We start from the raw sequence: 12,781 nt of genomic DNA on the forward strand, positions 1-12,781 counted from the left end.
ACACGTTTAAAAAAAAAATCTCACCTGCACTATCTACTATTATTATTGGTAGCATATTTTGTTGTTGCTTTTATCATTGTTTATTTGCTATATTATATTCTATCATAATAGTTTTCCAAAAACAATACATATATCTAACACACACAAATGAGCACAATATCAACCTCTTAGAAGTGCTAAGACCTAAGACATATATCATAAATCTATTTGTCAATAAATTTGTGTGTTTAAAAAAAATAACTGGCACTTAGAAGTGCTTTTGTATAAGCCAGTTTAAAAGACATACATGATACATCATAAATGTATTCATAAAATAAATGTATGTCTTTCAAAAAACATTAAATGTGATGATCTTAATTTGAAGGCAACCGGAAACTTTATATTTGTTAGCTCCAGAACCGGATGTCCTATAGTTGTTTATGGAACGGAGCTCAACTAGCGTTTGATTGATTGATTGATGTACTTTATTTAGTAAGACATGAGAACATCAGTACATGGAAGTACAAATTCACAATACAAGGTCTACTAAACTGGGAGACTCATGAAGCACTGAGCTTGTTTAAGATGAGATCCCCATGCACACAAATCATGATGACATATAGGAGACAGACAGATATACACACTACAATCAGCTTACAGGTTACTGGTATGAAGGGTGAAAAAAAATGTACACAAATGTTGATCTAGGCTGGGCCTAGACGGGAGCGGGTGGGCAGTGTTTTTGTCTGTCAAATTCAGCTAGTTATTAATCTTAATCTTAATCTTTTGTTGACTGTCCTTTCTGTCTAAAAACTAAGTCTAATGAGATGATAAAAAATAATCTGTTGGTTTGGTGATGTAATTTTACCTTATCTTGCAGCATTATCTTTTCTTTTGAAACAAATTATTAACTATAAACACCATTTACAACTGTTCAAGTGGCTAAACACTTTAAGCATTCATTAAATTGATCGTCATCATGTTAAACTGGAAAGTTAGGCGTCCACGTTTTTATTGATCTCAAGTACAGCAGTGTGGCTGCAGTCCTGGTCTGTGAGTCTCTTAAGCAGCTCTATGACTGTATCTTGTTTGGAGCAGAGTTGCTCCAGTGCTTGGCACATTCTGTGCTGTGAGTCACAGATATTTCGCAGAGTGGTCAACATAACCATCTCCCTCCTCTCACGTCTCTTCTCCAGAGCCTTGTCTTGGCCACAGCAGCCTTGTTTCCAGGTGAGACTTGATGGCCTCTTTCTTTTGAAGCCATAAGTCTTTCTTTTGGTGTTCTGGTCATGAGCGTTTGGGACTGAGGAAGGCAGGTGGTGATTCTGTGACAGTAGAGTACTTGTGGCTGGCTCTGATTGGATGGATTGCTGCTGAACTGTTGTTTCATCATTAGTCTTTCCAGTAGCGACAGGTTGAGTGTTGTTTTCAGAACCTGATGTGTGAAGACGCCCATCACCATGAGAGCTACTTTGTCCGTCACTTTCTGTCTTTATCTGCTCCTCTTTAATAATCACTTCTCCCACCTGTTCCTCACAGAGCTGTGTTTTTATTGGTCCATCTGTTTCCTGTCTCTTAATAACCTCTTGATACTCTGTGGGTGACAAACAGTGCAATGGTATTAAAATGTTATATTAACTGCAAGTCAGTTCACTCAAATTTAACATAAGAATCAAGCTCTGAAATATTGGAATGTAACACAGCCTATATCTCACGCTTTCAAGAAACACAAAGACATTTATTTGAAAAGTTAGTAACAAAATTCTACCCTTTTTAATATTCACATAAATACAACACATACCTGTGGTCATGGTTCTATGTGACACAACAGCATCATCCTGCTCGTTACTAATTGAGAAGATTGGGAAGGGAGGGATTTCAGACAGGTTGCAGGTTGTTGCAGCCTGCCTGTCTATGCCACTGACGTGAGGCTTGACACCGGGCAGTGAGGCCTTAGTCATTTGACGGCTTTTGGGCAAGGCTCTTCTACAGGTTTCACGGGCAGAACTCTCTTCTGCGTTAACTTCTTCAGCACATTGACAGGAATTGAGGGGTAAATCTGATCTGGTTAGTAAGGGCATCTCTGTTGTCGTCATGTCCTCTGTTTCTGTCCCAGTGCTGTCCTCTCTAGGCTCTTCACTATGCTGCGTCTCATCATCATCATCAGCGCAGTCTTCTAGTGGCATACACCAATTCTCTGTTCACAAACAGGGCTGGATTATTACTTCAGAACAACAAAGTTATCTAATGATTGGTACTTTGTGGCCGATTGTGATTGATTGAATGAAAAAGGTGAATGTAATAGTTTTTATATTTCTTCTTATCATCTCTTCGGAGCAGCCTACTGATCATTCCCACCAAAGTTTATGAAAACTGGTCATCTGTTCTAAAGTTATTTTGCTAAAAGACACAGACAGACAGGGGCAGAAACATAACCCCCATACAACGCTGTTGGTGCATGGTGGTAAAGCTGTCAATTCAAGCTGATTGCTTATTCATTCATTCATTACATTGCTCTATAACAAGATACTGTTGACATTATGAGATGCAACAATTATGTACAAACCTGATTCCAGATCTTCTTTACTGTTGGATGAAAGAATACTTCTTTTGGTCTAAGACAAAACAATAAATTAATTTAATGTATACATGCTGTAATTATAATGCAGTCAATCGTGATTTCATAGGCATCATTATCATCAACAAAAAACATTGAACAAAAAGGCCATTGTGAGAAGAGGTCCAGTGGTCTACAGTCTGTTTTAGTTCTACTCTATCTTGCATCAATTATTTCATTCCTGTTATTCTCTTAACAAGAATGTATTTTTATTCAGGTTTTTAATTCTACTCTTTATTGTATTCCATTTAACAAACCTGGCCATGAACATCACTTAAATTTCAAGTCCTTTATTGTCACATAATATAATACAGCTGAGCTAGTGACAGACCTCCTCTAAACCTCTCCTCAAACAGAGCATCTGTTTTTCTTCTATAGTGCATGTGCATTAGAGGATGACTTCCCCCATTTTCAACCTATATTCATATAATTGATCCTCACTAATGCACATGATAATATGGTATCAATTTTGTCTACTCACTCTGTGTCTCAGAGGAGTTATGTGGACAGTTCAGAAACCTGCCTACCAGTGACATCATCGATGGAGAATCCAAGCTAATAGAAACGGCAGGCTTTCTATTTCTGGAAAGTTAGCATGCTATAATAGAAGCCATTGTTTTCGCGTTAATACAAATTTAGTTTGGAAAAACAAATCTGCCTAACGATGATGTCACTGGTAGGCGGATTTCTGAACTGTGAACAGCCCTCCTATGAGACACAGACCAAGTAGAAACAAATTGTAAGTGTACTTGTCTTCTGTGCATAAAAGTGCGGTCATCATATTTATGCATACGAATGTCCCTGCGGACATGAACTGATGATGAAATGTATGTCGTATGACGAGGCTACATGGACACGTCTTCACTACTGAACACCACATTGTGATTTGTGAGTTTTTATATATAGCTAAAGATTGGACAGTGAGGTCACAACTCAGTACTTTTTTAAATAATTATCTTTGCTTTGTGAGTTTTGTGAGATATTGCAGAGGTGCACTAGGCAAAGCCAGGCACAAAGGGAAGATGGAAACAGCTACCTATCATTGGCATCTTACCGCAGACAATCTCTTGAGAGGGATTTTTAAGCAGGTCCTGCTTAAAAATTCTTCCCCAATATCTTCATACCCTTTGAGGATGAACCAGGACCTCTTCTCTCCTGGAAGAAGAAAAAAAACAGTCATTCCCTAATCAGTTTGGCCTCTGTGTTTATTCTATAATTAGTTGATAAGAATTCATCATCTTCACCTTCTTTCATTTCAGAATCATTTCCTTTGCTTTCTGTTCGTCTTTCACCCTCCGAGTCTTCATCCTCCCCTCCTTCCTCTACCTCATAATGTTCTTTTTCATTCCTCTGCTGCACAGGTATCGTGTGGCCTCCAATCTCCATCTTCCTGCAATTATTCATCTGACTCGAGTAAGAGAGAAAGATCAGAGATTAAAGGACCACATTTTCAACCTATCTTCATATAATTGGTTCACTCTTCACTAATACTCATTATAAGATTGTACCATTTCTCTCTACTCGCTCTGTGTCTCAGCGGAGGGCTATGGAATGTTCAGAAACCTGCCTAAGTTATTGCCCATATAAGATCACCTTTTTATCCTCTGTGTTTCTCTTCTTAAACCCAGGAGTCGTCAAATGACCCTGCTGTGATGAGTGACAGTTAGAGGGTAAAGACAGAGAATGGAGAGACAGTTCAGTTCCTCAACATTGTGCCAACAAATAGCAAATAAATAGCAATAAAGGTAACAATAGTAACATTTAAAATAATAAAATAAACAAAATATATACAATAACAATAGCACATTGTGTGGTATAGTATGTACATTTATCTATGTGTAAGTGAACTGTAAATACTATATACAGTATAAGTGTCGGGTGTGCCCTGCCACTGTATCACCAGTAATATCTGCATAGAGCAAAATGTGTTCAGAGAATCAACTGTCATGTATATCAACAGATATGTACATTATAGTGTATCACCAGTGACATGTGCATACATTAGGAATATATGTGCAGATAACGAACAGTACTGTAATGTGCATCAACAATATGTCCAGTCAATCCAAGTTGAGCCACATTTAATGAAGTGAGTAGCCTACTATACACTTCAGTGGTGGTGACAATCATTAGCAGCAGATATGCTAGGCAGGCTTAAGCAGGCCTCTGAATTGTGTACATCCAGTAGCAGACTAGTAGTAGTAGTAGTAGTAAAGCTGCACTATGCAAGATTTTTAAACAAACATAAATGTTGCATAATTCTCTAAATCACGTAAATGTAACGGAAATTAAATTTTATTGCTGTTGATTATTGATTGATTAATGATTCTTTCTATTCCTATTTCATAACTTGTTCTGTATGACTGTAAGCTGAATCAGTTCATTATTAGTGCACAGTCTTATGATCATGTCTGGTTGGAGTGTCCTTGTAGAGAATGTAAACATAGGCTAGGCTAAGGCGGATAAGGGGGGCACATGGATGATGTTTACTGAGGAAGGAGACTGTTCAGCCAAAATACTGCATCAGGGTCGTCTATATCGCATTTGTACCCGTGAGAGTGACTTTGCATCCTCCTGGAACTTTGTATCTAGTTATTTCTAACTTTGAGATCAGTGTCAGACTCCCGAACCATTTGAGGCGATTTTTACCACTTTCCATTCATCACTCTCTCTCTCTCTCATTTGTGTGTTCAATCATTATATTATTGTCATCTGTTGTATCAAATAAACCTACTAAAAGACATTTAGTAGCATTCTTCATTCTCTCACGAGGAAATATTTAATTTCCAGTAAAAAACTAAATAACAATATCCTCATCCCTCTGATTAAAATGCTATACTTTTAATTGGGTAAGACCAGTGGAGGTCAACACTCAGGTCCTGGACCTGGTGAGACGAAGGAGGAGCCCGGCCAGGAGGCCATCCACAGAGCCTAGTCCCTCCACGTGCCAGAGCCTCTCCTCTCCCCCAGCCCCGCCAGAGGGGCTGGGGGCACAGAAGAGGCAGACCTACTACTCATCATTCGACAGATTACAGATTTGCATTCGACACTTTCATTTGCATTCGACAGATTTGCGTCATTGGGATACTTTCCCATACTCTGAACGGGCGGCCTCGTCCTCCCAAGCTATGGGACTATGGATTCCTCCGAGCGCTAGCTGAATTTGGCTAATAGTTAGCTTGTATGATGTTACTAACTAACTGTTTTTAGCCAAGCGCGCTAATGTCCGCTCCCCATTAGTTATCGACGCAAGTCGCGTTATTACTCTCGTAATTTTCATGTATTGTACATCCCAAAATAAAATGTATTAACCATGTTATGGTGCTGTAATGACTTTATATTTTCTCAACATAATACTGTCTTTTACATTTTCTTCTTCGTTGGTCTAAACAATGACACGGTTGCCAGATTTTGAGAGAAAAATAAGCAACTAGGTCAATGAAAACAAGCCCAAAGATTTAAGTGACTATTAGGCTACATGAGCACTTTAAACCTATATGCATCGGCTATTTGAAAATAGACGATTTGGAAATAGCCGATCTACAAGCTCACAACAAAATAATAACAAATAAAAAGCAACTACCTATATTTACAAGCAACTTTACAGAAAACGAGGTCGCTTATAATTAGTATACATGGCAACACTAGTACGTGAGGTGTGTGCGTGTGCGTGTGCGTGAGGAATGCAGAACAGGCGGCGAAACAAGCGTTTTTTTTTGCAAACAAACACATTTACACTAGCGTGTGTGTCACCTACATAGTCAATCTATATACCATTTTAAAGGTACGGGCCTTGTGATTAAAATGATGCAAACCATTCCAAGATTGATGATGATTTTAGCATCAAAATTTACGCTAAAATCAGCGTAACACAAAACACGTTTCATTAATATAGCAGATCTACAAGCTCACAATGCGTCGCCGCCTTGTGTGCTTGTAGATCTGCTATTTTTGATTTTTTTATTGAATACTTTAATTAGAAAAGACATTAATTAAACCAAATGGACCCATTTGGGTATTTTGTTCATGTAAGCCAGTAGTGAAAAGGGCAAACTTGCATGAAATTAAAAGACAAGTTGTGAGCTTCACTTTTATAAAGGCTAAAAAATAATAATAACTTTAGTGTCAACTGTATTCTTGACTGGTTATGCAGGAAAGTACTCCAGTTAATTGTGATGGTGATCAGGTGCAGATTAATGTAACATTGTACCTATGTTACTTACTGTATGTTTGCAAATGCTTGAGCACTATAGATTTTTTCTAAATTTGCACAGTCAAGATTTAATCTGGTGGATCATGTTCAGTGGTCGTGGTGTGAATACTTTCAAACATTTTAGTAGTTTTACTTTTGGTACTTTAATTACATTTTGATACCAATACCTTTGTACTTTTACTCAAGTCAATTTTGAATTCAGGACTTTTACATTGCAGTATTGATACTTTTACTTAAGTAATTAGAGTACTTTTCCCACCACTGTTGATGTTTTTAACATGACTGCCCTGTTTAAAAATGAATGAATAAACACTATAACCAAGGTTACTGTAGCAACATTTTTCATGTAAGGTATGACGCTAAAATCAGCTGAATCAATTGTTTTCACTATTATTGATATTGTACACACCACACACACACACACACACACACACACACACACACACACACACACACACACACACACACACACACACACACACACACACACACACACACACACACACACACACATTATATTGGTAGCCAACCAATGAACCTCTGTGGAGTTATTTTTGTTGCATTGGAATGGCTGAGATTTTATTTTAATGACAACTTTTACATTTTGTGCTGCAGATTGGGGCAAAAAAAGCCTGCCGCAAGCGGGTATATTATGACTTTGTCATTTCTTGTTTTTATAGAGGGAGAATCAAAATAGTTACCTCTTGCTGCCACTTGGGGCCACCAACATAGTGTGAAAACTCCAGTGCAGCTTTTATAATAAACATTAAAAGCAATACTGATGAATAGTGTACACTACATTGTATCAGTGTATATATAGCATAATATTTTGTGCTGTGCTTATACAGTTGAGTTCTTACTTTAAACAACAACTCCAAGGGTTGGTCGCCATAATAGATAGATTGTTTCCATTTCTTATTGTTTCCTTTTCCTCCAAAGTTCTCAAAGGCAGTGGGTGAAAACCTGCACCCCTCACACTCGATACACACCTCACCTAAACAGGGTATAGCGCAAAGATACAGGAACACAAATGAAAGAGAAGATAGCTGCTGAACTTTCAATCCTAATATGAAGGAACAATTTAAAATCTATAGATAAACAAACAATGGATTAGCCTACATCTTAGATGTAACATATGGGCCACATGGTTCCCAACGCAACTTCAGAAGTTCAGATGTATCGAATGCAGATGTAAGTGCAGACATGAGCACATTAGTAAATTTGTTAAGAATAACCGTAATTACTGAGAACACTTTTTTGTTTGAACTTTATGGCCATTTGTTAAAGAAGAAAAAGTATCCAATGCCCACTTACCCCTGGCAAGCTGTTCAACATCCAGGGTTCCCTTTTTGCTCCCGCAGGTGACAGGAATCACGTCCAACACACCGCTTGCTCTCTCTAGATGTCAACATCCAATAAATGTTATATATTGCCAGACCAAGATTGTCCACAGAGCACAATAATCAGGGCAATGAAGTGTGTACTTTAAAGAATAGTTAAGATAGTTCATTATGATCTATGTAGTAACAAAGGCAAGGTAATTGAACAAAAATATTGAACTTCACAAATCAGTGTTTTCCCCCTTTAGAATTTTATATATATATATATATATACAGTATATATATATATATATATATATATATATATATATATATATATATATATATATATACACATATATATATAAAAACATGTCTTTAAGCTTGACTCACTCTTGTCTAGTGTCCTCTGGGTAAGGGTGTCCCGGGAGGATGAACCTGGTCCTAACCAGATGACGTCACCGTCCTCCTCCTCTTCATCATGCTCATGTCCCTCTTCATTCTCCTCACAATGATACCTCACTCTCTTTCCTCTCCGCAGACAGCTCCTCCTTTTATCCTCTAGAAACCTCAGTCGCTTACTGCTCCTTCGATCATTCAACCTCCCTTCCTCCTGCTTCTCCTCATTAGAATCATCTCTGGTGCTCCCCATCTCCATTTCAGATATCCGGTCTGAATTTCAAATGAAAAAAATAAGCCTACTTTTAAAACATGAATAAAATGTGTATAATGTTTAGGCTATCAATGATCTTGGCTTTAGCCTTTTAGCCTACTTCATAATCTTCCTGCAACGTAGCAAGTTCAACCTCGATGACATTGTCTTTTACGGTGCTTATATTCTGTGTGGTTGACTTCCTTAAATTATCTGACCATAGTGTCAACCGCCGAACCGGAAACATTTGAACGGTTGACAGTTGACACACTTACTGACAGATACACCATGTAGCCCTAGCTGTGATGTTACATTTCGTATTACATTATGTAAATGCATGTAATATCACAGCCATTCTTACTACGTCTAGCGACATTATTGTACATAACATTTTATTTGCTTCAGAATAAACCCAAACATAATACATCTGTATCTGTATGAATGATTTAGACAAATGAGATTACTTAAAAGAACCATGCACGTAATACTAAGTTTCTCATGTGTGGGGCCAAGACTATAGTGTTTCCTCTATGATTCACAGGAGCGCCATCTACTGACTTGGAAGTCTAATAAGATGAATTGGTGGGTGCCATTTATCTCGAGTCAGAGCGGAGCAGGTTTGAGCAGAGGGACGGTTTATGGGCTTTGGGTTGTTGGGAGAATGGTTAATGGGTTTGGCCTCAGTAATTTCCCCAAGTGTGCCCAGAATTGTTCTCTGTGACAGATAGATGTCATGTTTAGTGAAATTCTGAATAGGGATTTTGGCAATTTTTTGATGAGCCACTGGGGACATCTACTAAAGAGGGAAAGGGGTCTAAAATCTGCACCTGGCTGTTGTGACTCAAAAACAACTCTCTGTTTTAGACCCATGATTCTGTACAATAATTGCTGTGGGCCCTCTTTGTCTTGCTGTCTGGCAGTACTAAGCTCCTGAAAGAGCTCAGTGCTGTTTTTGTCTCTAATGTGGGAGCTGAGAAAGCGTTCACTCATATTAAGGTCATCTTTGTTAGTTAACATCTCCCTGAATGCACCAGGTTTAGTTATCTTAAGCACAGTGCGGATAACCTCTGACTCACTAAACCCTTCATTTAACCCTTCATCCATTTGTTTACAAAGGCTACTGTACGGGCTATGGTCGATGCTTACACCCCTGCCCGACCACTTCGGTCGGCCACCCCGGGGCGACTGATTGCCTCGTCGCTCAAGGGTCCCTCTGGCCGATCTACACGGTCACGACTTTTTTTCTGTTCTGGCCCCACAGTGGTGGAATGAACTCCCCACTGATGTCAGGACAGCAGAGTCACTGCCCATCTTTCGCCGCAGGCTGAAAACCCACCTCTTCAGGAAACACTACCCTTCCTCTTCGCCTTGCCTACTTGTTGTTAACTAGTTGTACGAACTCTTGTTTTATTGTTTTATTGGATCTTGTTTATTCGTTACACTTATTTGTTTTAGCTCTTGCTCATTTGATTTTCCTACTTTGTCTCATCTGTTTATGAAAGTAGGTAGCTGATATATTGCACTTTTACTTTAGTGCTAGGTATACTCTTGGTTGCTTGTTTTAGAAGAGAATGCACTTAATGCTTCTGGTGATTAGTAGTTTCGTTCCCCACCTATGTTGAATGCACTTATTGTAAGTCGCTTTGGATAAAAGCATCTGCTAAATGACTGTAATGTAATGTAATGTACGACATATCAGACCCTGTGTCAGAAATCTGAGCACCATAAAGTTTAAACTCTCTGCGTGGAAACAGAGCAGCTACATCAGTAAATCTCACCACCTGCTCACCCATACTGGAGGACGGACTGGCACGGCCAGGAAGGGCACCACCGGCACTGTTGATAGATCTGGCTGGCGATGTAGTGGCGTGGTTCCTGGCTGGTGTGTTATTGTCTCTGTCCATGGTTGGTTGTGGCGTGTGAATGTCTCTTTCCCTGGTTGGGGACAGCAACCAGTCCATGGTCCGGTCCATGGTTGCTGTAGTTGAACTGGTATGTTGACGAGTCACTGTATCTTCCACCTGGAGGGGTGCAGCCTCGACCACTCCTCCGTCATCAGCTCCTTCAACGCCAGCTCCTCCCACAGCATCTTCTCTATCCGGGGCTCTTGACATGCCATCGAGCATGTTGTTGAGGTGAAGGATTTGAGACTTGCCTTCATCATCCATGCCTTTCAACTTCTCACTTCTTAGGTAATCGACAATTATATCAAATAGTTCTGGTTCACTCAGGACCGCAAGGTCCTGAGTGTCTCTGTCTTCATCAACCGCACTGGCAACAGTCTGTAACTGCCAGGTACTTAAAGCTAAGAGTCTTTTTTGGATCTTGAAGATCTGCATCCGTCGTGGGGTTGTGGTAGCCATCTTTAGCCCCTGTGGCCTCTACTCTCTGGATGACGCACAGCAATGCAGCCTTCCCTGAAGCTTTAGGCACAGGTTCTCTCCGTGGCAGTTCCCACTTTCCCAGCTAGGTGGCGCTGAATCCCGGACGAGCCTCCAATTGTTACCGGCCTCAGACCTAGGGGAATCTGGGTCGGTACAAGTGATACACAGGCAAGGGTGCACTGTGAATCTGTGAAAAATGAGGAACAGGACACATTACTATCTCTTGCCTTGCTCAGCCAGCAGCGGTTTATTACTGAGCTGCGCATGCGTGGGGCCAAGACTATATAGTGTTTCCTCTATGATTCACAGGAGCGCCATCTACTGACTTGGAAGTCTAATAAGATGTGAAATCACATACAAAGTGTCAAATACTGATAGAGTAGTTCTGATAATCTTAAAAAATGGGGGGTGTATGTTTTTGTGCAAAACTATAAATAGAGCCATTTTCTGAACCCTCTACACGTACAACAACATAGCACTTACTGCAGTAGTGCATCCGAAACAAATCTGCCTGACATTCAGTAAAACTATATTTTTACAAAATGTTACAAAATAAATTTGTTTATGGAGGATACATGCTCCGTAAATATACAGCAGCAACTTAAAGGCAGGGTAAGTGATATGTTTTGGTTAAAACAAAAAGTATTTTGTTAAAAGGTTAAAATACTATATTCTGATAGTAATCATTGCTATAGCGTGTTTTTTCAGTAACAGATGTCTCCCTGTCTCTCCAGCTCTTTAATAAACAGAAAATAAAATTTTCGGTAGGTGTCAAAATCTCCAACAATCAGGAGAAAGTACACATTTTTAAGCTTAATTTGTATAGTGTTCCATTTCCAATTTTGTCTGCTCATTTCTTAGTGTCATCACTTCCAATTTCACTTGTTTAATCTGTATCCTGAGGTCAATCTAGGTCAAGTTCAGCCCCCGCCCCACGGTCGCGTAATTGTAATTGTTTTTTGAGGTAAAGGCAAGCCCCCAGAACCCAGTGGTTTCATTGAAGCCAAATGGACATGGTGGCCATTCATGGTAGTGCAGGCGCGTGCAGGCCTGGGGCTTCAACACATGAACGAGAAAACGGTTTCGACCAATGGGCTCGACTCACGAGCATGCGCACGAGCTTGCGCACGGGGCTGCGCGCTTCTGTGACGCAAAACGCGTCACAGAAGTGACGCGTTTGGAGCCCCAAATAGGCCTCGCCCACCAAATTTCCAACCCGGAAGAAGGGTTCAAACAGGCCCATGCGCTGGGTGAGCAACTCAATGCAAGTGGATGGGAGGAGAATTCGGGTGCCCTCTCTATTATTTTTAACTCTATTGGTAAAGGGCACAGAAGAATAGGCTACGTTTCTGGTTTGGTAGTCTAGCCCCCGAGTCAGGTTACCTGTTACAGTGGTCGGGACACAAAGTGGGTCGCGGACACATTTTTATGGGTCACAATTGAAGTAAATATCCTTTGTTTTGTTTACTATATTTTGATTTAAGTATGATTAATTCAAAATATTTTCAAAAAAAAAACATAAATGCAACAAAAAAAAATGCCATGAATTAAAAACAGATTAAAATATTTTTGAATATATTTTTAAAAAATCTAAGAAATCCCATAAATGAGAAAACA

The 12,781-nt window shown here is 39.5% G+C and overlaps 1 protein-coding gene across 4 annotated transcripts; it reads right to left on the reverse strand.

The window, feature by feature from the left end:
* Positions 1–576: 576 nt before the first annotated feature.
* On the reverse strand, positions 577–11,253 carry LOC308081201 (uncharacterized protein). 4 transcript variants are annotated; one of them, XM_080457590.1, is made up of 11 exons: positions 10,570–11,253; positions 8,522–8,800; positions 8,124–8,207; positions 7,670–7,803; positions 4,190–4,243; positions 3,841–4,000; positions 3,736–3,751; positions 3,651–3,690; positions 2,546–2,594; positions 1,781–2,176; positions 577–1,573 (listed from the first exon to the last, which is right to left on the reverse strand). In XM_080457590.1, exons 1-11 carry the CDS (start codon positions 11,141–11,143, stop codon positions 975–977), a joined length of 2,385 nt encoding a protein of 794 aa, XP_080313716.1. In that variant the 5' UTR covers positions 11,144–11,253; the 3' UTR covers positions 577–974. The 4 variants fall into 4 exon arrangements, with proteins under 4 accessions (XP_080313716.1, XP_080313715.1, XP_080313718.1 ...); XM_080457589.1 differs by having other exon boundaries at positions 580–1,573; positions 3,651–3,751; XM_080457592.1 differs by having other exon boundaries at positions 583–1,573; positions 3,651–3,751; positions 10,559–10,662.
* Between the last annotated feature and the right edge of the window lie 1,528 nt (positions 11,254–12,781).

Source organism: Gymnoscopelus braueri, assembly GCF_963280865.1.
Source record: "Gymnoscopelus braueri genome assembly, contig: SCAFFOLD_561, whole genome shotgun sequence".
NCBI lineage: Eukaryota > Metazoa > Chordata > Actinopteri > Myctophiformes > Myctophidae > Gymnoscopelus > Gymnoscopelus braueri.

Bases quoted from the DNA above. Each gene is read 5' to 3' on its own strand.
- LOC308081201 (XM_080457589.1), bottom strand. From the start codon at position 11,143: ATGGCTACCACAACCCCACGACGGATGCAGATCTTCAAGATCCAAAAA. The intron at 4,244-7,669 runs GTAAGAACTCAA...CACTCATCACAG, and splicing joins CCTTGGAGTTGTTGTTTAAA to CAGGGTCATTTGACGACTCC. The intron at 2,177-2,545 runs GTTTGTACATAA...GTTTGTGAACAG, and splicing joins TAAAGAAGATCTGGAATCAG to AGAATTGGTGTATGCCACTA.